At 36.6% G+C, this 27,828-nt stretch overlaps 1 protein-coding gene across 1 annotated transcript; it reads left to right on the top strand.

Annotated features, from left to right (window-relative positions):
- Nucleotides 1–3,870: 3,870 nt before the first annotated feature.
- PRPF4B (pre-mRNA processing factor 4B) lies at nt 3,871–23,122 on the top strand. The gene is made up of 14 exons (XM_010573314.1): nt 3,871–5,159; nt 8,033–8,206; nt 8,474–8,629; nt 9,349–9,430; nt 10,997–11,207; nt 13,674–13,747; nt 15,211–15,301; nt 15,675–15,822; nt 17,074–17,211; nt 18,419–18,572; nt 19,548–19,662; nt 20,201–20,352; nt 20,826–20,912; nt 21,583–23,122. The coding sequence occupies exons 1-14, from the start codon at nt 3,871–3,873 to the stop codon at nt 21,784–21,786; spliced, it is 3,075 nt and encodes a 1,024-aa protein (XP_010571616.1). The 3' UTR covers nt 21,787–23,122.
- The last annotated feature ends 4,706 nt before the right edge of the window (nt 23,123–27,828 follow it).

Below are 27,828 nucleotides of genomic sequence, written 5' to 3'. Positions count from 1 at the left end.
ATCCTCGTCCTCCGCGTGTTTGCGCGGGCGCTGCCCTCCCGGGCCGGGCGAGTGCCCGGTGGCGCCCAGAGCTCGGGCATCCCTGAGGCGACGGCGGTCCGGCGCTGCCCGGGATCCCCGCGGCTCTCCGTCCGAGCGAGGCCGCCCCGGACGAGCGGGGCAGGGGGGAGCCGGACCACCGGGTGCCTCGGGGCTGCCCTGCCGCCGAGCCGCTGCCCGCCCTGCGGCGAGCCCACCTCCCCCCGAGTCCCGGGCGCTCTCGCGTTATAAAAAGTGCCTGCGCTGGTGGAAGCAAAAAGCGATTTGTTGCCGCCAGCCCCTCCTTCCAGCCCTCGAAATGACTGGCAACTCCCGGCTCCCGTTGGGAAGCGAAGATCGAGCCGCCGCCGCCGCCTCCCCGCCGGACCGGGGCTCCGGGGGTGCGCTTTCCTGGCACCCCGCTTAGCGTCGTGAGATTTGGGTTTGCCGGCGCTCACGAGCTCGTGAACGCTTTCTTTTCTGGAACTTTTGCCCAGAGTTGACATCCTAAGGCTTACTTTATTGCTCCTCTTTGCTATATAAATGTTTTGGCCATATAAACCGCTTTCTATATTTTTTCTGCCTTAAAAAGTTGCAGTTTGAGGCTTGGGTTTTTTGCTTGTTAATCGTGGGAGTAGAAAACAGGTGAGGAGAAGCAGTGGATGTACATGTGAACCACGTAAAATGCAGGAGCGGACGAAGAGGAGAGTTTAGTATTGCATAGAGAAACATAACTAAGCGTAATAAGGTAAAACCTGATGATAGGAAGCCTGAATGTAGGAAAAGATGGGTGAAATCTCTTTGCAAATCTTCATGAACTTCCTATCATTCTGCTTGAATTCAAAAGTAAGAAAAAGTGGGGCTATAACAAGATCGCAGCACAGTTCCTCTCCAATTAAAGCCATTATCACCTAAACATGTAGATACTCATCTGCCTCGTCACCTTCTGAAATCTTCTTAAAAGGTTTCTCATCCATGTCATTACACCTCTGAAGCATTTAAATTAAGTAAAAGTTTATCCACAGAATTACTTGAAATAAGCAGATTCCTGTACATGAAGAAACTCTGAAATACTTAATGCATATTAATGAAGTTAATAGTAATTTTGTAGTTGAGGTACAAAAGCAAAGAAAGCTGGCAGTTGTGTTAGCAGTCTGTTGTGGCCTGAGATACTGCTGTGGTGAGGTATCTCATCTGGCACCTCTGCTACCAGTTTGCTTTTACAGAATGGAAGGTGAGGTTATTACATAACATTAAAACACCTAACAATAACAAAATAACTTCCTTATAGATTTCAGTGTCATTTACTGCTATTAAGAGAAGGAAGACTTATCTGAAGCAACTTAAATGGGTGTGATTTTTGTTGTCCTGTAACATTTTTGTAATGTATTGAAGTACCATTAATGCGTTAATCAGGGACTTATACAGCATCCTCTATCTGACTGAAAGAAATCTTGAAAGATGCATAGTTCCCTTAAAATTCTCCTTGTGACATTTCTCTGCCCTTTAGCCAACTTACGTCACTGATGTACTTGCTCTGCATTGCAAACCTAAGTTGAAAAAGTTAAAAAGTTTTACACTTAATACTTTTTCCTTCTTTTCATGTCTTTTGTGCCAAATGGAACATAGAGCAAACTAATTTTAAGGCATTTTGGCCTCTTTCTTTCTGATATTCTGTTGTCTTAATGATGTGGAGTGTCAGGAAGAAGCAATTAAGAAAAACACCTTTCTTTCTATATGCTTTGAGTAAGCAGAAGTAGCGGTAAGGATGTTGTCATGGTTTAACCCCAGCCAGCAACTAAGCACAAAGCAGCTGCTCACTTACTTCCCCCCCACCCAGTGGGATGGGGGAGAGAATTGGGGGAGGGGGGGAAGGTAAAACTCGTGGGTTGAGATAAGAACAGTTTAATAGGACAGAAAGGAAGAAAATAATAATGGTAATAACAACAATAATAAAATTACAATAATAATAATAATAAAAGAATTGGAATATACAAAACAGTTGATGCACAGTGCAATTGCTCACCACTCGCTGACCAATGCCCAGTTAGTTCCTGAGCAGTGATTCCCCCCCCCCAGGCCAAATCCGCCCAGTTTATATACTGGGCATGACACCACACGGTATGGAATACCCCTTTGGCCATTTTGGGTCAGCTGTCCTGGCTGTGTCCCCTCCCGAATTGTTTTGCCCTTCCAGCCTTCTTGCTGGCTGGGCATGAGAAGCTGAACAATCCTTGACTTGGTCTAAACACTACTGAGCAACAACTGAAAACATCAGTGTGTTATCAACATTCTTCTCATACTGAATCCAAGACATAACACCATACCAGCTGAAACCAGGACAGATTTAAAAGAAAAAGCATAAAGCATTCTGACTTAAGTCTGTGAATATAGCATATTTTTAACCCAAACAGTCTGTTCCCTTAGGAATTTTCTCATTTCAGAGCACTAAAGTGTTAATGGTTTTAGCAAATAATTTTATTGTATGTTGCAGAAAAGTCTGGACTATTTACTAGTACTAGATTTTGCATTAACTCAAGCAGGAGAGAATTAGTAACTGTGTGCTGTTTGAAGATCCTGTCCTTAATTAGGAAGATGCTAATTGATTTATAGTGAAGTGCCACCCTTTAGGCCTGGCTTAGAATACCTCTGATATATTTATTCTATTGGGTCATTGATTATATTCTTCAGAAACAACCTTCATATGAAACTAGTAGAGTTCAGAAGATATTTCTACATTTCTGTGTACATCCCCCCACCACTCCTGACCATCATGTTTAGGGAATTTCTTTTCAATGAATGAGGCTTGGGATACAGAAAAACCTATGTTTAAATTATTAAAGCGTTAGCTAGTAAATTCTGAAACTGTAGTTTAGATGGGGTGAGTTTGTAGAAAGGTGAACTCTGGCACCTATAATATTTGGCAACAGATTTCAAAAGGCAAATATCTTTCTTACCACAGACAGTAACTTAATTGATGTTCTGAAAGAGATTAGGAGGTATTTGCTAAACGCTAAAAAACCAATTGGTAAGCCAGTTTCAGCATCTAAGTAAGGTAATATAAGTGAGTGCATAACATTATAATTTTTGAAGTTATTAAGTACACTGTTTAAATTGCTTATTGCTGTGACTAGCTAACTGAAATGATTATGGTTTTTTAGAAGAAACACTGTACATTATTATTATTTTAATAACTTCCTGTAGACTTATGTTCTGCTTTTTCGGCCAATGCCATTTTACAGGCCTAAAGATTACTGCTTTTTTCTTGGGAAGCTGATAGTCTGCTGTATAGTCTCAGAAAGCTTTTCTGAAATTAGACTCTCTGAATTTGTCCTGTTCCTCAGTAGTGTTCCTTGTATTGCAGAAATACTATAAATGCATGGTAAGAACAGTTCTTGATTTTTCTAACAGGTGCGTACACTTACAGAAAGAAATTGCAGTTCAGAGAATCGGTCGACTGTGTGAGATGTGGCAAGGTGGTCTCATTAGGTAGTCAGCATCATCCCTTGAAATAAGTTTTGATCTTTGGAGCACAACTGTGTTCTGCCATTTGAAAATACTTTTAAAAGTCATAGCTTGGATTGGAGTAGCAAATAAGAGAGATGGTGGACTGACAGGATGCATGAATATGCAGCACTATTGAATACTGTCAACAGATATTGTCAATATTGAACGTAAAAGCGTAAGCATTGATTTCACCCACACGTTTTGTTTTGTTAGTGCAGTTGCTGTATCTTCCTCCCATAGTATTTCTTTTTCAACTCATAGCTGTCTGTTCATGAAGTGTATCTGCAGTTATAACTTAGTTACATTAGTTGTACATTTTTAATTGTCCCAAAGGTAGGTAATTAAATGCCAGTTAGTTTCTATCATAAAAAAGACTGTCAACACAAGACTACGGACTGCAGTGAGTTAATAGTACTGATCTCTAGTTTTAATTTTTGCAGGGTTGAGGATGCTGATGCATCCGAGAAAAGTGTAAATGAAGAAAATGGGGAAGTATCAGAAGCAGACCAACCTCAGAACAAGCACAGCCGACACAAAAAAAAGAAACACAAACACCGAAGTAAACACAAGAAACATAAACATTCTTCAGAAGAAGATAAGGACAAAAAACATAAACACAGACACAAACATAAGAAACATAAACGGAAAGAGGTAGCTGATACCTCTGACAAAGAAGATGGACCAGCTAAAAGAACTAAAATTGATTTTTTAGCTCCTCTGGAAGACTTGGAGAAACAAAGAGCATTATTGAAAGCTGAACTTGAAAATGAATTAATGGAAGGAAAAGTCCAGTCTGGGATGGGATTAATATTACAAGGTTATGAGTCAGGATCTGAAGAAGAGGGGGAAATTAATGAAAAAGTGCGAAATGGAACGAGACCTACAGCTAAGTCAAACACTAAGGGGAAATTAGAACCTGTGGACAATAAAACTAGTTCCAAGAAAGGAAGTAAGAGTGAATCAAAAGAAAGGACTAGGCACAGATCTGACAAAAAGAAAGGCAAGGTAGGAGTTGACGGAATCAAAGAGAAGACAACTAGAAGCAAGTCAAAAGAGAGGAGGAAATCCAAAAGCCCTTATAAGAGAAGTAAGTCTCAAGATCAGACAAGGAAATCTAGGTCTCCAATGCTTAAAAGGCGATCTCAGGAGAAAAACAGAAAGTCTAAATCTCCCCCAGAGGATAGAAATAAGGCTGATGATAAAAGTAAATCAAGAGATCGCAGAAAGTCTCCAGTTGTAAATGAAAACAAAAACAGAGATCGTGGCAGAAAATCTAAATCTCCAACAGAACTAAGAAGCAAATCCAAAGATAGAAGATCACGGTCCAAAGATAGAAAACCTAGGAGATCAGAGACTGACAAAGAAAAAAAGCCAATTAAATCTCCTTCTAAAGATGCTTCTTCAGGGAAAGAAAACAGATCCCCTAGACGACCTGGCCGTAGCCCAAAAGGAAGAAGCTTATCTCCTAAACAACGTGAAAAGTCAAGAAGAAGCAGATCCCCTCTCTTCAATGATCGTAGATCTAAACAGAGTAAATCCCCCTCTCGAACCCGGTCTCCGGTTAGAAGAGTGAGGAGTAGATCTGCAGAAAGGAAAAGAAGAGAATCAGAAAGGAGGCGTCTGTCTTCTCCCAGGTAACTTAAAGATGTCATGAACCATTGCAAAAATGCATTACAGGATGAACTATCTTCTAGTTCGGTGTTTATCTCTCAGTTTTATTCTGACAGTAGCTATTAAAAAAGATAATCAGATCGTACATTATATTATGAGCTTACTTTGTATGTATTTAGTTTTTTAAAAAATACTTCCCCCAGCTGTCAGACATGCAAATTCAGTTTTGGTTGTTAAAGTGCCGAGTTATTTGCTGCTCACACCACTACAGGGAGCAAGTTTTGTAGCTCAGGTTCTCTTTTTTGTTGCTCGGTTGGATTCAGAATTTGGCTTCTATCTTGTTTCTTAGTTAATAGTCCTGTTGCTTTCAGGAGTTTCTGTGGAGTGAGAGTTCCCTCTGCTCTTATATATCAGTGTTGGCTAAAAGTGGGTAATTAACCCCTTTCCCCCCCTCAAAAAAACCTCTAATGTTAGAGTCAGCATATGTGAATGTAAGCAAATCTTTTATATCAAGATGTCCTTCTCACAGTCTTTTTTTTTCTTAAAAATATTTTGTATTCATTTGCTAAGGTATGGTAGTGTTGCTTCGTTATTGGTCTGCTGTATATCATTACCATATTTTGCATACAGTTAAAGGAGAAAGACCGAAATATTTTTAGTCTTGGCATTTTTTTTTAAAAGACAATTTAGCCTATGAAAGCACTTACCTTGAAATTTAATATAAACCATGAGACAGTAATTACTAGCATCTCCTTCTCTGAAGCTGATGTGGCCTGGATGGTAAGTTCCCAAGCAGAGAACAATAGAAGTGTGTACGTTTTTGGAAGTTAGTTCATTAAAGGTATTAAGTTAAACAGGCAGAAGAGTTCAGCATTCCTTTTGGATAATGAATAATTTAAAACTTTTTATCATGGCATTTAGCCTCACCCACTCCAAGAATTAAGAACAAAGAAGTATGAATTTAAAACCATGTATTGGAACCACAAAGATCAAGCTCAGTAAATAAGCACCTGATAGATGTGAAAGTCTTTCTGCCTGTATCACTGAAGGTTACTCTGGTTTCGAGTACAGGGTATCTTCTACAGGCACATTATCAGTTTATTTGTCTGTACTACTGCGTAGCAATACTGCAGCTACTTTGGAGGATGGCCCCAGTGGTGTTACCCAGATTAAGCAAGTATTGTAAATGCTAGCAGTTTATCTGACTGCTTTCTGGTGAATTAGGAACATATCGGCACAACCCCACCTGGAATACTGTGTTCAGTTCTGGGGCCCCCAACATAAGAAGGACATGGACCTGTTGGAGTGAGTTCAGAGGAGGGCCACGAAGACAATCCCCTCTCCTTTGAAGACAGGCTGAGAGAGTTGGGGTTGTTCAGCTTGAAGAATAGAAGGCTCTGGGAATCTTATAGCAGTCTTCCAGTACCTGGAAGGGAGCTTACAGGAAAGCCAGAGAGGGACTTTTTACAAGTGCATGTAGTGGTAGCACAAGTGGTAATGGTTTTAGACTGGGAGAGGGTAGATTTAGATTAGATGTAAGGAAGAAATTCTTCACTGCGAAGGTGGTGGGGCACTGAAACACGTTGCCCAGAGAGGTTGTGGATGCCCCATCCCTGGAAGTGTTCAAGGCCAGGTTGGATGGGGCTTTGAGCAACCTGGTCTAGCGGAAGGTGTCACTGCCCACGGCAGAGGGGTTGGGACTAGATGACCTTGTAAGGTCCCTTCCGACCCAAACTATTCTATGATCCTATGATGGTATTTGACTTTTCTGCTGTAGCATTTTGCATCTTTCAGTTTTCATTTCTCATGACAGCTTGCATCACAGCCAGTTTGAATTAGTTGTCTAGACACTCTTTCAGGTGATGCGTGTGTCCAGAATTTTGCTATCAAATTCATACTTCTGTAACACTGTGGTGAGCAGCATGTGAGTGAGGGACTACTAAGAAATATCTTCTGCTGGAAGTATTTATAAATCAGCAGAAATAATCTTTCTTTGCGGGACATCCTGAACGAACTCCAACTATGTTGGAGTTTTAACTACCTGTAATTACTCAGGCTGCCAGACAATTTCAAGTAGCAACATTTTCTTTGAACAATGGTGTGGAAATATTTTTCAAGAATTTCTGTTGCAGACTTATTAGAATAGTTGTTAAATATTTTTAACTTGCATCCTTTCCAATTTTTGATTGAAGTCTTGCTGTCATGGAATACAATTAAGCTTTTTAATGTAGTTGTCCCATCGAGGATTTTTTTTCTTGAATAATTGTGAATCTGTATAGACAAGAATGAGCAAATTTTGAATAGCATATAGTGTCAAACTTGATTTATTTTTTAATTTGCGAAGGGGTAGTTTATATGTTAATTAAGAATTTTAGTCTTCAGCTGCTGTATTAGAATGTGTGAAATGTTGAAGCCATCCGGTTCTAGTGCCCAAATTGAAACAGACATTAAAATCATTGCTGTGGAGTAGCATGGTCCTAAATTTCAGTACTCTGTTGTAAAGTTGCTGAGAAAATTCTCAGGAATTAGTTTTTGGGTTTTATTTATGGTTTAAATACTGTTTCTGATAAACATAAAACAGGCCACTACTTATGTAAAACCTAAACACAAGTTTTTTTTTAAAACCTCTCTTAGCTTTGTGGTAGTAATTAACAAGCTCTGTTTCCAGAGTTGTCCTGAACTAGACCTATGTACGGGGTCATATTTCCCGGGTTGGGGAGACACACACAGGAAGGGCAGCCAGCTCTGCAAACATACTTATCCATCCCTCCTTCAGAAGCCCATCTGGTGGTCCCTCACCTGCAGTAAGATTTTAAAGTGAGCTTTTAGAGGGAAGTGTGATTTTTGGTTTTCGTTTGCTCCTGATTTTACAACCATTCTCTTCTTCTGTTTTAAGAACACGGACCAGAGATGATATTTTGTCTAGACGTGAAAGATCAAAAGATGTTAGCCCACCCAGTAGATGGTCCCCATCCAGAAGAAGGTCTCGGTCCCCCATTAGAAGGAGGTCTCGTTCACCCCTTCGACGTAGCCGATCTCCAAGAAGGCGGAGTAGGTCTCCTCGGAGGAGGTAAAGACACACTGCATTTTTTATTATATTTTGTAAAATATTACTAATAGAATAAAGATTGCTATCTTATCTGTAAAAAGATGATGCATTTTTTTGGTCCACTTTGATATGTGCTAGCATAGTTGAATTCATTTTGTCCTCCATGAATTAATTTGTTTTATTACTTGTAGTCATATGTACCTTTATGTTTTATGAATAGGTTTTCCTCCTTTTTTTCAAAAATCCAAACCAAACCAACCCCTCCCAAACCCCTCTTACTGTTACCAGGGATAGAGGCCGAAGAAGTAGATCTCGCCTTCGAAGGAGGTCCAGGTCACGTGGTGGCCATAGACGTAGGAGCAGAAGCAAAGTTAAAGAAGACAAATTTAAAGGTAGTCTCTCTGAGGGTATGAAAGCTGAACAGGAGTCTTCATCAGATGAAAAGTAAGAATTAATTTCTAACTTGTGCTGATTATCTAAAAAGGCAGATCCACTGATACTGAGAGTGAATGGACGTTTACCTTCATGGTGTAGTTTTTGGGTTGTCACCTAAAACCTTAATCATGTTTTAGTACTTGTGATCTTGTCAAATTACTGTTGGAATGATCTGAAAAACTTTGGAGTATGCAAGAAATATCAAGACCTGTTGGCTAGTGGGCAGACCTGAGGGAATGATATGTTGTTAGTTTTCTAAATTCAACTTGATAGGTATCTTGTGAAAATATTTGGGCTCTTGAGGAAAAACTGTAATAGCTGAATGGATTAATTGCTATCTGCAAATTGTTTTTATATTTGCTAAATATCTACTTAATCCAACTGCACAAAAGTATGCATTCTTAATCAAATTATTGAAGAATTATGATGCTGGAAGGAAAATGAACAAGGATTTTTTTGTTGTTTTTCTCTTTTTAAAAAGTTACTCTTAATTGTTTGCAGTTAAAAATGAGATATGCAAAGTCTCGATGAGATACCAAAAGATAAATTTTCTCTGTAAGGAGATGTAAATATACACACTGGGATTTAATACAACTTTGCTTTCCGAGTCAGTTGAACAGCTATTTAATATCTTGTGTTCTTTCTGCGCCAAAGAACTGCATTTGGTAAAATTCAGTAGATAATCTCATGTTTATGATGTTATATAAAAAATAATTGTATTTTTATAGTCTTGAAGACTTTGATTTGGAAGAAGAGGATGAAGAAGCAGAGATAAGGCAAAGAAGATTACAGCGGCAAGCAATTGTTCAGGTACATGGTTATATTATCATGTGGGTTACAGAAACTAACTTTCTGGTTTTAGTGTAAAATGTTGTGATAAAGGTGATAAAGGAGGGCTCTTAGCCTATTACTGCATTATGATAGTAATTGCTATTATTATATTTTTTGCCAGTTAATTTATTGTAAATGTTGGTCTCAGTTAAACTTTACGCTTCTATCGCAAGAGCATTGCTTTTAAGACTGAAGCAACTCTTCTGCGAGTCATTTTTGTGCTACATTTAAACATTCTGACAGCCCTATGACATGTTAAAAATGTTCTTCAGTTATCTTAATCTGTAGGTTTTCTTTGTAGCTGTTTCATTTATATCATAATGTCAATATAGCATTAAGTTACATATCAATTAACCTAACTGATCAGTTTGTTTCAAGTAGAAGTTCTCCTTGTCTTTTTCCAAAACTTCATAAAGCCACTGAGATGGGTTCCCCCTTCATGAACATAGATAATGTATTCAGTTACACATATGAGTTCCCATGAACTTCTTACTCCTGGTAAGAAGGTAACAGTAGTGACAGGTAATATGTGATTGAGACCCCTGAAAGGGAGCTGTAGCCAAAGGGTATGTAATTCTACCGTCAGTTATCTTTTTTAAAGTTGGGATTTGGCACACAGTTAGAACATAATAAGCAAAATACTGCAGCATATTTGCTTAATATTTAGTTGTAAAAACACCAGTTATAATGTGCTGCTTATTTTAAACAGCACTAAAAATGCCGTTCATCATTTGACTTTTGTGCAAAGCCCTTTGTAAAATCCTTCAGAACTATGACTGAGCAAAATGATTTAAAGTCAATTATTTTTAAAGGCCAGTTGCTGGTCCATACAGGAAGCAAATTCCAGAGCTTCATTCCCTAAATAGGAAACCTCTGCTTGTATTATTGAATAGTTTGACCTTGATAACTGAGTGGTATCAGCATTTATTCATTTTGGTTTTTAACTTTTGGGAGAGGAAGTGACATTTTTATAACTTCACACAACTTAAGTTAAAAAAAAACAATTTGTAAAGGTGTTGTCTTGAACTTTTTTAATGCATCTGAAATTTTTCAACAAGAATGAATAAATAAAGAGGGTTTCCAATTCAAATAAAAAACTTGAATCTAAAAACTACTTTTCTGTACCGTAACACTAATAAAAATGTGAAAGATTCTAAGATGTTAAGATATAAAATCATTAATTTTTCCTTAAAGACTTGATTTCAAGACTTGTGTGCCAGAATGGTTTAGTAATAAGTCTATCGCTATTGACATTTTGTCACGCACAACAACATAGTTAATCTTCAATAAAAATTGTTTTTTACAGAAATGGAAAAGCCTAAAGGACACACATGAATTTTTCAGTCTTATTTTTATGGTCTGGGCTGTGGTGCGTTGTGGCAAAATGAGTTTTCAAAAGCTATATCCCATTCTGCAAATAATCTGTTGCCTTTAGAGATGTAGGTGATTACAAAAGCAAAGGTTAAGGTTTGAAAGGGTGAGTATAAAAATGTTTAAATTGTGATAAGCTGTGATGGTAAGATTAATAATTAAATTTCTTTTTAGAAATACAAAGGCCAGACAGAAGACAGTAATATATCTGTACCATCTGAACCAAGCAGTCCTCAAAGTAGTACGCGTAGTCGCTCAAATTCGCCAGATGACATCCTAGAAAGAGTAGCTGCTGATGTTAAGGAGTACGAACGGGAAAATGTGGACACATTTGAGGCATCAGTAAAAGCCAAGCACAACCTCATGACAGTTGAACAGAACAACGGTAAGAATCTGAAATCTCGCTTTATAATGCAATTTATGAAAGCTCAGGCATTTTCCTTAGTTTCCTTGTATACTTCCAGACTTGGAAATAGATTGACTTTTTGGACAGAATTTGAGAATGTTTCCATGAATATTATGCTACTTAAAACATAACATTAAAATAAAGCTTGCTCGTTAAGCAGGATGATATGAATGGAACATGCTCTCTATATTTCTAGTAACTCTTAACACAATTCATGCTATACATTTGGAAGAGCAAATAACAATGTCTATAGTTAAGAATCACCCTTTTTAACTTCCAAATTTTTCTTTTCACTTATGCATGTTGTTTTCTTAGAAGTTTAATATAGTCCTAGTCTTTATTTTGGGGTAGGTTGGAAACCATGCGCCTTTTGTCCATTTCTTTGTCAAAGCCACTGGGTCAGAAGAACATAGGTGGGTCTGTAGTCATTTAGAATGATTAAGGCTTTTGAGAGCCATTGCTAGTAAGTCTATTTTGGTGGCATAACTTCTTGCTGAAGAAATGGCTATTTCCTCCTCTTCCTCCCTGCACATAATCTGTTGTACAGCAATATTGAAATGAAACACATACTGATATAAAACCTGCCTTGTGCCTGCTGCAGCAAAAGGAACATAGACCATGTCCCAGTGCACCCTGTAATATTGAAAATCTGCTTTTTTTTTTTTTTGCCTTTTTTTTTGTCTTTCGAAAGTGGATTACTGTACATTTTCCAAGTAGTCAAAGGAGTGCCTAGTTGCTGAGTGGTCATACTTGAAGTAGTTTTAACTACTTCAGTTTCTCTTTACAGTGTAATTGCAACAGCACACCGTTTTAACAAGGGCTGTGAGACCTGCCCAAACCCTCAGGAAATAGTTGGGCAGTTAGCTTGTTTTTCATGTCATGTGCTAGATGTATCCTTGGGGGCTAAATATGCTATCTTCTAGTGGATGCTTCTCTTTGAAGTAATAAAACTGCATCTCTTCGGGACTAGTGTACTGCTCTGTAGTTTGTTCTGGTGTTCCCTTGAGCCGTATGTTTTCAGATTGTTCTCCTGCGATGTAGGTGGAAAGAACTCTCTTATGCACTTTTCCTTTATTTGCATACCACAAGTTTAGACCTAGTCTTCTTATGTTGAACAGACAATATCTTTTTCCTTTTTTGTTGAGGCACATACTGCTTTCTAATTTTGTCCACTAAAGTATATGAAAAGATACCCATTAACTACATAGACATTTTTAAGGTATGAAAAAGGTCTGTTTTTAAAAACAGATCAGTTACACTCAAATCTGGGTATTTTCATATATTGGTAAGATTCTGAGTTGGAGGTGGCTATAACAACAGATGGAAGCAATGAATCATCTTTTCTTTGTAAGATCCATTTTTTATTTATATCCTGACCTCATATAGGGCCAGGATAGTAATTTGCAAGGATCTAGTTTAATAACTTGTGGTAGCCCAGTGCAAGTGTGAGTAACTGGAACTAAAAAGAAAATTTGAGGAAGTTGCTGGAAGGGTCTATATGTTGAAACAACAGTGTAACCTGTCTCACCATAGTGTCAGGTCTGTACCTTGAAACAGCCGTGTCGGCATGATGGATGGGAGTTTTTGATGCTGCCAGAAGATTTTAGTCTAGTTATTTTGTATGGAAGTGGTTGGCTATGTGCATCATGAGACCTGAAGCATCTGCGATTAACTGTTAATTTTTTTCCATTGCTTCATACCCTAAAGGGAGTGTTTGTGATTTACTGTGGTCATGAAGGGATGCTACCATAATGTGTATTATGAAGTAGTTTGAAGTTTACTTGCTTTCACTAACGTGTACTTAATTTATATTTCTTTGCTTTTATCAACCAAGTAAAATGTCTTTGGGACTTTAAAGATAATTAAAAGGTGAGAAGGGGATAATCTTGCCCACATTAAAAATGTTTCTTTTAAACATAATAGTTAACATTATCTTTGACTAAAAGTTACACCCAAGGTCCTTTTTGACAGGGTTGAAGAAAACATTTTCAAAAGAAACAGCAACTGGGCTTTACAGCTTTGGTTTTTAGTAAAATACCTTGTGATTAGCAGAAAAGCCTGAACTTGTGTATTGAAAATATGTCTATTTTTTATATATACAGTCATTTTGTATTTCTTTTTATACATATATAAAGAGTGAGTCATTGTCTGTAGGGATCACAGAAGTGTGTACTTTTTTCTTTCTGCTGTGTGAATTATTTGAAACCTATTATACTTAATTTTTCAAGGAGGTATAAATTTTTGAGTGCTTTGAAGAACTTAACCAACATGAGTTTTGTATTTCTAGAATGTAAAATGTATTTGCTAGAAACATTAGTAGAGCTACCTGTTTGCCAACATACTGATCTTAGATTATATTGTAAAGATACCAAGTCATGAATTATATTGGTAACAGAGTTAGTTTGTTGTCTTTTTCATGTTGAGTAATCTAAATTTCATTTTAAGGTTCAGCTCAGAAGAAACTGCTAGCTCCTGATATGTTCACAGAATCAGATGATATGTTTGCTGCATACTTTGATGTAGGTAATTCTTGGAGATGAAATGTATGATTTTTTTGCTTGATTTTTGTTAACTGTCACTTGAGGTTTGTGGGAACTTTGATTTGTAAAAGCATGTGTAACTGAGTGGATGGTATGTTCTGAATCTTTTGATCAGCCAAGGCAGACAAAGTAGTTCTTAATTAGTATTTCAGTGAAAGAAAGCCTGCTGAAACTAGTGGTAGTTTTACCAGAGTAAAGCAATTGGGGAATTCACCTCCTGTTTGAATAGGACCTATAATGGCACGCGGTAACAAACCTGTTTGTAAGTTAAGCTTTATGTTAATGTTACCATGCTGCACTGTTCTAAATAAGTGCTTTTTTCAGCAGTTTGTGTATGCATAATTAAAAAGCGTCTGTGCAAGATATTTTAATTTGCTAATGATGCTGTGTTGGAGTAATATGGTGGTTTGTTTGGTGGGTGGTTTGGGGGTTTTTTTGGACAAGAGATACATTTCCTGTTTTTACTTTTGCACTATTCCAGCAGCTTTTCTCTAAATGTGCTGAAGTGGCCTGCAAATATTGCAGTCCAGTGACTAGTTTTGAGACTTTACTTGCCATTCTCTGTAAATCTACCTCATTGCTGATGCACAACACTGAGAAATAAGTCAAGACAACAACTTTCTTCTTAACTTAGAAATTCTCTAGTTAATTTTGATTTATGAGAAATACAATCTATTAGTTATGACAGAAGCATTGGTGACAAAAGGCTGCTGTGGTGTCACTTTAGTAACACTGGTAGTAATAATAAAATTTAAAAAAGAAATCAAGACCCTTTTGACCTGGAAAAAGATAAATACTTGAAGGATACTGGGGGGGAGTCTGTTTATAAAAATTTGAAAGTTACAGGTGGGGATTTACATGGCTTGTAAGTGAGCTGTTCCCCCTTCCAGTAACTGTTGTTCAATTGAAGATATTCCTTACTACTCATAGATTTGAATTTGTGACATTATATTACCAAATCTGTTAAGAGATGTCAACAGCAATTGTAATTTTGTGATTTTAAGTATAATAGTATGAAATCTGTGAAGTGGCATTGAATGAACAGAAATTCAAGGCTTAAACAGTTATATTTTCCTCACAAATCGCTAAACTTTTTTAATACAACATATTGTAAGTAAAAAGTCTTGTTCAGACTTTTTCCTCTGCATTCTGTGCATTCTAACATAACTTATACAAAAGTTCCTTGTGGGTATTAATTGAAACTTTGCCCATTTATGTTTAATAATAGTTCTATTGCTTGATCTCATTGTCTTTCCTCGCATCAGTCTTTAGATAGTGGTGGGTAAATAGCATTTTGAGTCAATAGTTTCTCTTGTCTACAAAATAAATGTGTTTGTATTGCGGAGAGGAACAGTGTATCAGTAGGAAAAAAGGGGTTTTGGTAAGTAAACATCAAGGAAAAACATAGACCACACAAGCAAAGCTGTTGCTTTTTATTTCAGAGTGCTCGTCTAAGGGCTGCTGGTTTTGGAAAAGACTTCAAAGAAAACCCCAATCTCAGGGATAACTGGACTGATGCAGAAGGCTATTACCGTAAGTTGTATTTGTTGATTCGCAAGAACAGCTAGAATGAGGGTGCTGAATGGAAAAGATCCTCGTGTGAAAGTACTGAAATGTTACTCTAATGTAAATGTACCACAGTGCGCTCACTTGAGTGTAATGTAATGGATGAAATGAGCACACAGGTTTTAACCTCAGTTACAGAAAGACTCCAGACTTGCAGAGTCACAGTTTGTTCCCCATAATATCCACAAAGCTAGGTGGTATAAAACATTGTACACTATGAAATTAAGTGATTAGACCATTTATCTTGCTTTTCTGAATTATACAGAATGGTTTATTTTTCATAAAAAGTTTCATTATATATGTCACTCATAACTTTAAATTGCTTGATTTTATCCTTCAGGTGTTAATATAGGTGAAGTTCTAGATAAACGTTACAATGTCTATGGTTACACTGGTCAGGGAGTCTTCAGTAACGTAGTGCGAGCCAGGGACATGGCAAGAGCAAACCAGGAAGTAGCGGTTAAAATCATCAGGAACAATGAACTTATGTAAGTAATGTTTTTGTTTAATAATAATAGAGCATATGTAACAGTTGGAAGTTTTTCATGATGTGATTTGAATCTCCCTTTGTTTCAAGTGAAGTAACAGATTACAGCTGTGATTCCTGCCTTTTCTGCTAATAAGAGCCAGATAATGGGAAGCGCTTGAGGACTATGTATCCACGCTTCTTTTCAGCTATCACAGGAGAAGGGTACTTGCATTTTCATCAGGCACTTTCTTATTTTCAAAACTGCAGGGAACAGTGGTAGCAAGAAACAAGGTTACAGTTAATTATGAGTCCTGCCCAGCCATCAGATTTTTGAGATGTAAAAATCTTGTTTTGATGGACCAAATCGATTGGGCAGGCTATGGGTTGGATCCTAACCGATCATCTGTGACTTACAAAAAGACCTCCATACATGAATTATTTTTGTATATTCTCTATATGTTTGCATGTCTATAAGATATATAAAAGGGGATGGGACTCTCCCTGTTGAAATAAAAAAAAATTTGAGGTCTTTCAGAATGAGTGACCATCAACAAGTATGATCTATTAAACTACATTATGTGAGGACTTGTCTATAATACTCATTTTCAGTATCTGTTGCAGTATTTCTACAGTCATGTATTATGTCCTCTTCCATTAAAGACAACTTAAATTAAAATCTTTTCTGTGCATTTTATGTTGGAAGCTTTAAAAGTTGTCTTGCTGTGTGTGTAACTGGGTTATTTTGAGTTATATGAATAGGTATCTAGAAAAGTTTAAAAAAAAAAAAAGAGGGGGTGATAAGCTATTTCAGTTTGGTATGTTGTATAGATAATCCATTTGGGTGCATACTTGACCCTGTAGTCGGTTTAGTTTAAAACTCTTTTTAATAATGTACATGGTTAAGTACTTTTCTTAAAAAAAAAAAAAGTAAATTTCTCAAGTGAATGCTGTTTGAAACTAAAGTGTTATATTACAGGAGGAAATCTAGTTGTAACTTTACATGCAGCCTGGAGGGAGGAGGAAAGGATAAGTAGGTTACAAATGCACATTGAAGATCAAAGAATTAAATAAACTTATCCCATGTGTAGACACTGACAGCAAACCACTGTTGTGATTTTTTTTTTTTTTTTTTTTTTTAAAGCCGTGGTACCTTAAGTAATGACAAGACACTTCTCATTTCCAGATAATTATAACTGCTCAAGTGAATGTCTAGATTTTAAAAAAGTATTAGAATTTCACTCGTTTTATAATCATATTTTTTTGTTTTCAGGCAAAAAACTGGCCTAAAAGAACTGGAATTTTTGAAGAAGCTCAATGATGCAGATCCTGATGACAAGTTTCATTGTCTACGGTTGTTCAGGCATTTCTACCACAAACAACATCTCTGTCTGGTATTTGAGCCACTCAGGTAAGATGACAAATGTTTGGGGTTCTCTTTAAAAAGTAAAATACTATTGAGTGTTCTTCACATTTCTGTTTTTGGCTTTTGTTTTGATACTTTGTTCTATTGCCAAGATTCAAGAATGCAAGGAACTTTAAAATAAAAAAAATGTCTGGAGGCACAAATCCACAGGCTACTGAACTATTTCTAATTTATTTAAAGCATCGTTGTGAACTTTCTGCCTGGACAATATTTGAAAGAAAATAATTTATTATTAAAAATGGTTTATCTCACCAGTGCTGCTCTTAATGGATTTTTTGTGTGTGTGTGTCACAATATTTTTATTAGTTTTCATAATTCTTTATTTTAGAATTCTTGGAGTAAGAATGCATTCCCAGGGAGGTTCAGCAAATGCTCTATATTCTGTGAAGAGTACATATATAACAACAGTCTAAGGAAGAAAATTGTTGCAGTGTTTTCTTTGCACGCTCACTTTTTCTTTAAATAATTAAGCTCTTTTGACAGGTTAATTGTAGACACTGTATTATGATAGATCTGGATATATTAATTGCCTTAGTTCCCATTCCTGCTTAGAGACATCAGTTGTAGCCTAAGTTTTCTGTGTATGTCCTATTTTAATTTTTGCTGTATTTGAGGTGAAGATAAGTTATATGTTGAAGCAGTGCAAATATTATGAAATTACTGTTATATTTTCACTAATAAGCCACACAACAAATTATTTTCTTTTGCTGCACTATCTCTTTATAACACACTTGCACATTATTTATATCCAATGATGTTCTTGTCCTGGAATTGTGGTCTTTTTATCTGCTGTTTAAGTCGCCAAAAAATTGCCGCCTCAACTTGTATCTTTTGCGTACTTCCTTTTTTATTGATTTCTGAAGAAAATGAGTACAAAGGCTTTACAGTTGTTAAGGAATGCTGTTTGTGTGCAAATAAATCCTCTCAAATTAATCTTGATTAAAAATGTGTTCTGAACTAAGTAAGTCCAGTCCAGTAAGTAATTATACACTATAGGATAGATGAGCATTTTTGTTTCATTGCTGTAGATAACAGAGCAGTATGTATGTTAAGTTGAATGCTGCATTTCTCCAAAAATGTCTAAAGCTAAATGGATTGTTCAAGTTTGTCTTGCAGTTTAGGAGGCCACTATATTTTTCTTTGTTAAGCTCTTTTCTATTCTTTCTCTCTTTCACTTTCTTTCTTTTAATAGTATGAATTTACGAGAGGTGTTGAAGAAGTATGGGAAAGATGTTGGACTCCATATTAAAGCTGTGCGTTCCTACAGCCAGCAGTTATTCCTGGCTTTAAAGCTTCTTAAAAGATGCAATATCCTACATGCAGATATTAAACCAGATAATATTTTGGTAAGTAAGAAATAATCAAAACTTGTTTTGCACAGTCTGCAGTGTAAAATTAAGTATTTGAAATAAATACCATTCTGTTAATTTATGTGAAGTCAAAATTTACTTTAACTGAAAAGGGTTCACGTTTTGATATAAAATGCTGCCGTGGTGTAAATAGTAAGTAAGAAATAAATATAATACAGCATCTAAATAAAATCTTTTCTTTAGTACAGTCTTCTTCAAACAAACCTGCATCTACTTGTATCTTTCTATAAAGCAGATCTTCCAAAGAAAGACAGTATCCTTTCTTAGGAGAAATCTTGGGACTTTTTCCGTCAGTAGTTGAAAAATGTTCTTCTTTTCTGCCAAATGGAAGTAGGTTGTTTGAGTCTGGGTGAAGATTTTGTTTACGTGAATGAGATAATGGGGAAAAGCCCTTAATGTGTCTTTTCTGTTTCCATTAAACATCCTGGTTAGCAGGGCATGAGAGCTACATCAGAGGAATCAAACGTGTTTCCTTCTGTTTTCTTGGTGGTCATCCCTGTGACAAACTCAGTTTTTTATTTTACTTAAAATGTTCTCTTCTTGCCATCACAACAGTAAAATTTACTATGTATGCATGAGATAATGTGAATAATATGCTGTTTTATGAGTGGTAGTCTGGATACTAGAGTTGGAAGTCTAAACTGGTACAGTTACAGTATCTGGAATGAAACCGAGGTCCACCAAGGATATTTTGGTAAGGGAAAAGTATGGGAAACTGACCTTTTTTTTGTATTTTGTAGGATCTGAAGGCATTAAGTGTCACTTTAAATTTAAGAAAGTTTTAGAATTTCCTTAGAATACAGAGAGGAAGGATTGAAATATGGGAAGAACTTCCAATTTAAAGGCTGAATGTTTTTCTTATCTCTGACTTAAATGTATCGTCACTTTCACAGTGCTGTTGACAATTCTGTCTACAAATAGTGCTAACAGATATTTATGCTTAACTTTCAGGTGAATGAGTCTAAAACAATATTAAAGCTTTGCGATTTTGGATCAGCTTCGCATGTTGCAGATAATGACATCACACCGTATCTAGTTAGTAGATTTTATCGAGCTCCAGAAATCAGTAAGTACGTTTGGAATGGCTACATGTCACATAAGCAGTAGTAGGATACGGTACTATAGTACCATATAGTACTAGCAGGATACCGGTACTAGCAAATGAGAATTTGACTTGAATTTACTCTGTGCTTGGTCTTAGCAAAACATCACTCTGGAAATATGGCAGTCAAAAATTCAGACTTTGAAAGCGTGCTTGGGTGACTCTTCATGTATGTTGGTGGTCAGCTCAGTGAGGACAGGGAGAAGTCATTCTGATTGGTTATAGTTATGTTTTAATTTAGAGGTATTGTTCTGATTTCTTTGTTTTTACTAACTTAATTCATACTGATTAGTTTGGCTGTTAGGTAAAAACCTCCCTTTCTAAAATAGGAATACTGTAAAAGTTAAAAGGTTTGCATCCTTCTTTTATGGTGAATTCTTATTCCTAAGAGGAGGAGCACCAAAAGAGTTTACAAATAAGCATTTTTTCATCTGTCTGGTTTTGTGATACTATATCGTTTAAGGCTGCCTTTGTGGAATTAACTGGAATTGCTCTGTTTCAGTTATAGGAAAAATCTATGACTATGGTATAGATATGTGGTCTGTAGGCTGCACATTATATGAACTTTATACAGGAAAAATACTCTTTCCTGGCAAAACCAATAACCATATGTTGAAACTAGCTATGGATCTCAAAGGAAAGATGCCAAACAAGGTAAGAAAAATAAGTATATGATTTGTAATTAATATCTGAAACTACTATAATGAACAGTAGAACATACTTTCTTTTTTCTCCCTGAATTCTGTTTCTTATAATATACATCTTCTCTTAACAGCAAGTAAATATCAGACATCGCTCTGACTGTATAATTTATATTGATTTAAAATCTTATGAAGTGAAAGTATACAGCTTCTTTTTCATAGACTAAGTGTAAAGTGAAAGCAGAAACCTTCTAAGCACTGACCTGAAAAAAAATACGTAAGTCAATGGAAGATACTGTGTCCTTTTTCAACTGGCTTGAACTGTATTTTTTACTCAGTCTAGACATTTCTTTCTGTCCTTTTGATATTTTTTCATCAGTATTAAATTATTCATGTTGCAATAAGTTAGTAGACATTGATGCTAATTGTGGAATTTGTAAGACACAGAGACTTGCCTGAAACTCTTGCCTCTCCCTCATTTTCCAGATGATTCGAAAAGGTGTGTTCAAAGATCAGCACTTTGATCAAAATCTCAACTTTATGTATATAGAAGTAGATAAAGTGACCGAAAGGGTAAGTCCTCAATGTGTCAACTAGCCTATTACTTTTTTCCAAGCTTTCCTACTATGTCTTTCAAACATATCTTGATATCTTAATTAAAAATAAGTTTTTATAAGCTATTAGAATGTCCTTTTGCAGCAGTATGGACAGGTTACATAGTTACAAACTGGCAACAGATATTTTTCTTGTAATATAGGAATGTGTTTAAGAGAAATCTTAAGTTTAATCTTGGTAGGTATACAGGTTATCTCCACATAATCTATCCTTAAATTACTTCATTTTAGAGAAGGATGTCCAACTTCAGTATGATGTGGTTATATTGTAGGAGGTCACTATTACTTTCTGCACCATTTTAACATAGTATATTTATCAAGAATCACAGATCTGGTGGTCAGATACAGGAACTTTCCACATGGAATTTTGATGTTCTCAGTTAACTGGGATGTTAAGTTCATGTATGCACCTGCTGTTGGTGAAAGATGCAGCCTGGGCATACCCCTGACAGCGTTGTTTCCACTCTTTTCCTTTGTCTGCATGAGGATTTGTGAGGCCACGTGATGACAAAGGGCATTGCTGATCAGATACAAGAGAACCCTGCAGAAAAGTTGCTGCTGAAGCTCTCTGAAAGGGATAGGGGTTTTGTGCCTTCTGTTCTACAAGGTTGCCATTTTTGTATTTGTAGGAGAAGGTTACTGTTATGAGCACCATTAATCCAACCAAGGACCTGTTAGCAGACTTGATTGGGTGCCAACGACTCCCTGAAGACCAGCGTAAAAAAGTACACCAGCTAAAGGACTTGTTGGACCAGATTCTAATGTTAGACCCAGCTAAACGGATTAGCATCAACCAGGCTCTGCAGCACGCCTTCATCCAGGAGAAAATTTAAACCAGATGAAGAAGTTCAAAGGGTTTGAGTAATTAAGATACAAAGACTGAAGAAATTTCACAGCAGTTATTAATGTATATAAACATAAATATTTCCCCTGCAAAGTTGAGGAAGAAATGATACATTTGAATTAACATCAAGGCTGATATTTCTTTTAGAAATGTTAGAGTAATTCTGTTTTGTGTCTTATGTGAAAATTTTCACTGTAGAACTGTTTTAATTGCCAAGACTGCACAGAAGTACAATGCTAATGTATATGGTTGCAGTTCGTATATATTATAAAAAGAAAAAAGCATCTGTTATAAAAAAAAAAAAAAGGAAAAAAAAAAAGAGCAGTAATACTGGGTGGTTGATTTGTTTTTAGCAGACTTGGCTTCATTTTTGTCTTTAAAAAATGGCCAGCATAAATGCTGTTTATATTCACATTTTCCTAGGTGTGTGTGTGCAGGCCACAGCAGCATGCCCTTGGTGTAGTCAGTGCCGAAGGGGGTCTGTTCCTTCTTGAGCCTGCCCGCAGGGATGGTCTCCTCTTTTAAAGCAGGTTGTGTACAACTTTCAGTACACTGAAGGTAAGCTAACCCATCAACATCACCGGTGTTTAAGCTGTTATTTTTCTGGAACAACTGACAAATGAGAGACAATAGCATTGTGGCAGAATTCCCTGCATGTTTGATAAATGATCTTGTTTTATTTTCTGGCATTGCAACCGTGGCATAGTTACAACTTCTGTTCTGTTCATCACATTTAAAACTTTGAGAGTGCGCACTTGATGGATAGAGCGCCTTCAGTGTACTGTTTCTTATTACTTTAATTTTTTTAATCAACTTGCTATAGACTTTGTATACATTTTGTTAAATACAGTTCACTATGACATAGAACCAATACTTACAGAAGAGTTTTCATTTAGTAATTACGTATGTTGGGATCTCATTCGAAAGACCTTATATCTAAAGGATAGATAGACAACATAATGAAATTTTTAACTATTTGTATGTCATTTTGAAAGTGTACTGCTTTATGCTAAAAGTGTTTCATTTGTTCATTGTTTTCATTATTTGTGATCATGTTGTCTTTCAATACAGGCATAAACCTTCCACTCTTGAACAAAGCAGCTGCTTTTTAAAAGCGGTAATTGCTTCTTTACCTTTTATTTCTTTTGTAAATGAAGCTTTTCTTTAAGAAATGTGACTTTAAAGTGTTGTCTCTTGCATAAAACAGTTGACACTTACTTATTGTAAAGTGAAGATTGTTCTGCTGCATGTAAAGTGGACCATGCAGGTTTCTGTATGTTTTCAGTATGCATCATTAGATAATAAAGTCTTTTGTGAACAAGGCATTTGTAGCCATTTTTAAAAGAATCTGTCTTCAGTGATGGTAAATCAGGTAATTCGTAAGAACCACCCCTGCATTTCCTAATAATCATTTAATTAAAGGGATTATTAAACGTTATGATCTTTGGGAGAGCTATAGGCTATGTTAATTAGCTATATAATTATCACTGCTTAAACAAAAACAAAGCAAAAAACCCTACAGATACTGTCTGTCTGCTTTCATTGTAATGAAATTATTCCTGTAGGACATGGGATTAAATTCAGGCTTTAACTAATGTTTGTGCTGTTTTTCTCACTTTTCCTTTTGATGGTGCTGAAAGAGAAAAAGGAAAGCGAGTCACAGGCCACTCAACGCCTACTCCATGGGTCTGATTTGCTGAGACACCAACTTCACCTTCCTAACAAGGTTATTTCTGACAGCATGTGTAGATAAACATTTAGCAACAAGTTAAAAGAGCTTGAAACATTTGAATTGGTTATACAGGGTGAGGACAACAGAATCAAACTTTTCAGGTTCATACTGCTGTTTTAATATTCTCTTTGACAATGTTAAGAAGTTCGTCTTTTCATTTTTATTAATATATTCTGACAAGTTGTGAAAACCCCACTGGTTTCACGTACTTTATACTACTTCTTCGAACTAAGAAGGGTTTTTGTATCCATCTAGGTACATAATGGCAACAATCATGCACTCTTAGTGCACTCAAGAATGGAAAAATGACACAAAGCAGTCATTCTGCTGGTGGGGAATACCCCACCAAGGAGATGTAATGAACTAACTACGAAAACAAGCAGGAGATGGGTGGTTTTGTATGCCTATTTGGAACCTTCAGCCTGTCTCTTCTCAATTTATATCGTAATATTCTTAATGAAAAATAATCTCTCCTTATTTCCACATATTAAGGTATCTTGTTCATACAGGAAATAAAAAAATTAGCTTTCACGTTTAATGAAATACTAGTTGCTTGCTAGTTAAATACAGAAAGTAACTTGCACTTCTGGCAGTTTTTCAGGCAGCACTTCTGAGGGCAGTTTTACACAGATGTAGTAATAGCTTATTCTTTCTGTTGCTTTGTACTTTATTCTTAAAATAGGAATATAAAACAATGAAATGAGTTGGTGATACAGAAACAAAGCAGTAGAAAAGATGCCCCTTAATGCCTACAGAACTGTTTTAAACTATTCTGGAGAAGCATAAAGTTGCTCGTTTACTTGTTCTTTGTGTTGTAGGTGCAGCTCAAAAGAAGATGACGGCTACCAGAAGACATGAACAAAGGTTTCTGTCCTATAAAAGATATGAAAAGTACTCTTTGTGTAGTTCTGTCTTAATCTTTTGGTTTCCAGCATTCCAATTTAGAATTGATTAACACTGCTGCAGTACTGATAATTCCTGAAACATACTTACTGTATTAGAATTTGTTACATAGATGTGTTTGTTTCGTTTCTGGTTGAAGAGATTTTTTAATTGCAATTAAATGTAGGCAAATTACTGTTTAAATCCAGTTTTCTTAAAATGATAGAATGATCAGTACAAAACCTACAAAATTTAGGAAAAAATCTGCCATTATATTTGGTTAAAATATATGTGTTTTAACTAGTAAATATTTAAGCAGATGATGCACTTTTTTCTTTAACTTCAGCAGGTTCATTATTTTAATTCTGTCAAACTTTATTGTTGATACAGAGACTAGCTGACAGGGGTTACTCAAAACAAGTGGATTTCAGTCCTTCATCCAGTATCAGCTTCAGCTGGTACTTCTTGTTGGCAACAACAGAAAATCTTTAGTTCTGGCTTCAAAAGCCTCTGCAGTTGATGACTTTTTGGTGCTGTTAAGAAACCTCTCCAGTTTTAGGCAATACCTGTCCCAGTAGCCTGTGGTCTCTGAGGAGAGCAGAGCAGCTGCTAGTGCCACTGCAGTCAGCTGAATTCCAATGGTTGCAGCTTGGTGCAAACAGAACAGCTGTGCAGCAGAGTTTTCGTGTTGGAACTATTTCTCAGCTGATCTAAGAGGGAGGATAATTTATCTTTTCCTCCTGTACATGAAGATGTAATTTGTGTCTTCACCTGAGGTCCCACATATAGAAAGTTTGGCTAAATCTACCATGTTTCCTTCTCCTTCATGGTGACAAGGAGCTTCACATTTAACATACTTGTTTTTCTGAATGTGTGGCAAACTAAGATACCAGCCCTGTGCAGTTAGAATGTGATTTTATTACCTTGGTGTATACTACGATAAAAACTGTTTTGAGAGTTTTTGATACAATATAATGATTCCTTTAAAACCTTTTTAATAATACTTTATCTCCATACATAGGGTAAGTGGCATTAAACCTCTGAAGAAAATTTATGTGTATATTGACCCGTACACAGAAGGCAGACCAGTCTGTGATACCGCTGGAGATAGAGCGATCTTCTACAGTATGTGTAAAATTGTAACTCGGGCGGAGGATGTTGTGAAGTGGCAATTGCTTGAAATTAATAAAGTACACTTAAAACTTATTGCATCCTGTCTTCTGTTGTGTTGACAAATGTCATACTGCAAAGCCGCTAAACATAGGAAAAAATTTTAATACGCTAAAACCAAAGTATAGTTCTTTGAATGGGGTTGTCTCCTTGGGTATTAGAGGTCTTAAAGAATCTGTGAAAAAGTCTTCCTGAATATGTGTAAAATGGAGCTGTTGTCTTTTCTTAAGTTGGCTCTCTCCTGGTTTTGGAAGCTCTGTCAGCGCCAGAGAATTCATGTGGATTTCACTTTGATTTTCCCCATGCTTTTTTTTATCCTTTATAGAGAAGTACTAGCCTGTATGAGTTAGGGGTTGAAAGAATTACATTGTATTACAGTTGAAGGGAAGCCAGATATATTTATAGGTTAATCTTTATAAGAAAAAAAATGATGCTAGTCACATGGGAGAAGCAGCATGGTGAAGTGGGATGGAGTGTGTATTTTCATTTCTTAACTTGTAAACTATGTATCAAATTATTAATCTAAGTATATTTGTTATGCTCGTTATGTGGGTACAGAAGCAAAGCTACCAAACATGTCTCCCAGGCTTTCATGTCTTAGTTTTGTTCATCTAAATACTTAAATAACTAAAACTTAATTTAAACTTGTGACAAATAATTACTTTCTCTAAATGAAAAACTTGGCCCTTCCTTCCATGATACACCTTTTGAATTCTTCATTGTCTCAATTATTTCCTCATAAACACAGATTTTGATGATTGTGGCCCAGATCTTTCTATAAAGTAGATAGATATGAGCTAATTATTCGTAAAATAGTGAAAATACATGAAGAATATTTACAAAGATTCAATGTTCAGTTTAAGTTAATGAGAAACAATGTAAAGCTACTTACAGGTAGGTAGAAATAAATAGGTCACAACCCAGAAAGTAGATCCTGATACAGTCACTGTCTACTTACAACTGTTCATGGTTTAGTCTCAAAAGCGTTACTTCTCAAGTGAGAGAGCAACAAACGTGGCTTTGTGTTCGTGTAAAAAGAAACTAGGAGGGGGTAGCTGAGGACAGTTAAAGTACACCCTATTAAAATAATGGGACTGATAGCTGCTACCAAGAATAATAAGCAAAGAAAGCCTATATGGCTTTAAGAAGAAGCATGGATTTGGTTATTGGGCACAAGAAGGCATCTGCCTTCTGTCATGCTGGAATGAAGAAAACTGACTCTTCTGCCCTGCCACCAGCTGCACGGGCAAGGTCCCTGGTATTTCTGGGGGGCTGCTTTCTCTCCAAGGGCTCCTGTTAAGAGCAAGGGCAGACTGCCAGCACCTGGAGCCTGTAGTACCCCCCACCAAGACTTCTCTGCATTCACAAGGGGCAAACCCATCCTCTTCAGAAAAGAGAGCACTGATTTCCAGTAACATGTCAAAAACCCTAGTCCTGTATTGTTACAGGAAATGGATTTTTCATAGACTGTTAGTTAAACTGTCTCTTTGACATGTTCTACAAGTCTTTGAAAGCCTATTTAGATCTGCAGCTACAATAGACCTGTCCCTTTGGGTAGGTAGATTTATCACAGAATCTGGTACACTGTCAGGCAGAAGTACAATTTCTTAGAGAGAGGTTGCAGGTGAATTTCTGCATTCATGGAAAGACTAGTAACCACTTTAAGACATCTGCTGTCTAAGCAGAATAAACAGTAATAGTCTGGTTTTGACATTCTGCATATCCACCTTTCTAACAGTTCCATAGCTGCTCTTAACTCTGCCACTTGCAAAACTCCCTGGCTTAATGTGATTTTTTTTAGTTAACACAAGCTGGAAATAGAGCCACTTCATTCCTTGCATCCTGACTGGAATGTAAGGGTCTAAAAATGGATTGGTGCAGCTTCTGCAGATAACAACGGAAGGAAAATACTCAGGAAAGTAGCCTGTCTTGTAGGCTGCTGGAAATTGTGGTGAGGTAATGGGAGGTCAGCAGCATGTATGGAACAGGTTACTCAGGCTGTGAAATTTCCATCCTTGGAGGCAGGCAGCACTGAACAAGATGCGATGCCAAGCAACCTGATTTACCTCCACAGTTCATCCTGCTTTAAGCGTGTGGCAAGACCAGATAACCTATAGCTTAGAGACGACTGCTATGATTTGGGGTTATTTTCTGTCATTTGTAAAGGCTCATTTACTAGCAGCATTGATTTTTACACTAAGTTCCTTGCATTGAATGGTGGTTTGCTTCTAAAGTAATACAAATGTT

This window comes from Haliaeetus leucocephalus, unplaced genomic scaffold (genome assembly GCF_000737465.1).
Source record: "Haliaeetus leucocephalus isolate CR32 unplaced genomic scaffold, Haliaeetus_leucocephalus-4.0 Scaffold373, whole genome shotgun sequence".
Classification (NCBI taxonomy): Eukaryota; Metazoa; Chordata; class Aves; order Accipitriformes; family Accipitridae; genus Haliaeetus; species Haliaeetus leucocephalus.
Note: the sequence above shows the minus strand (reverse complement) of the source record. Positions and strands in the feature narration are given on the sequence as shown.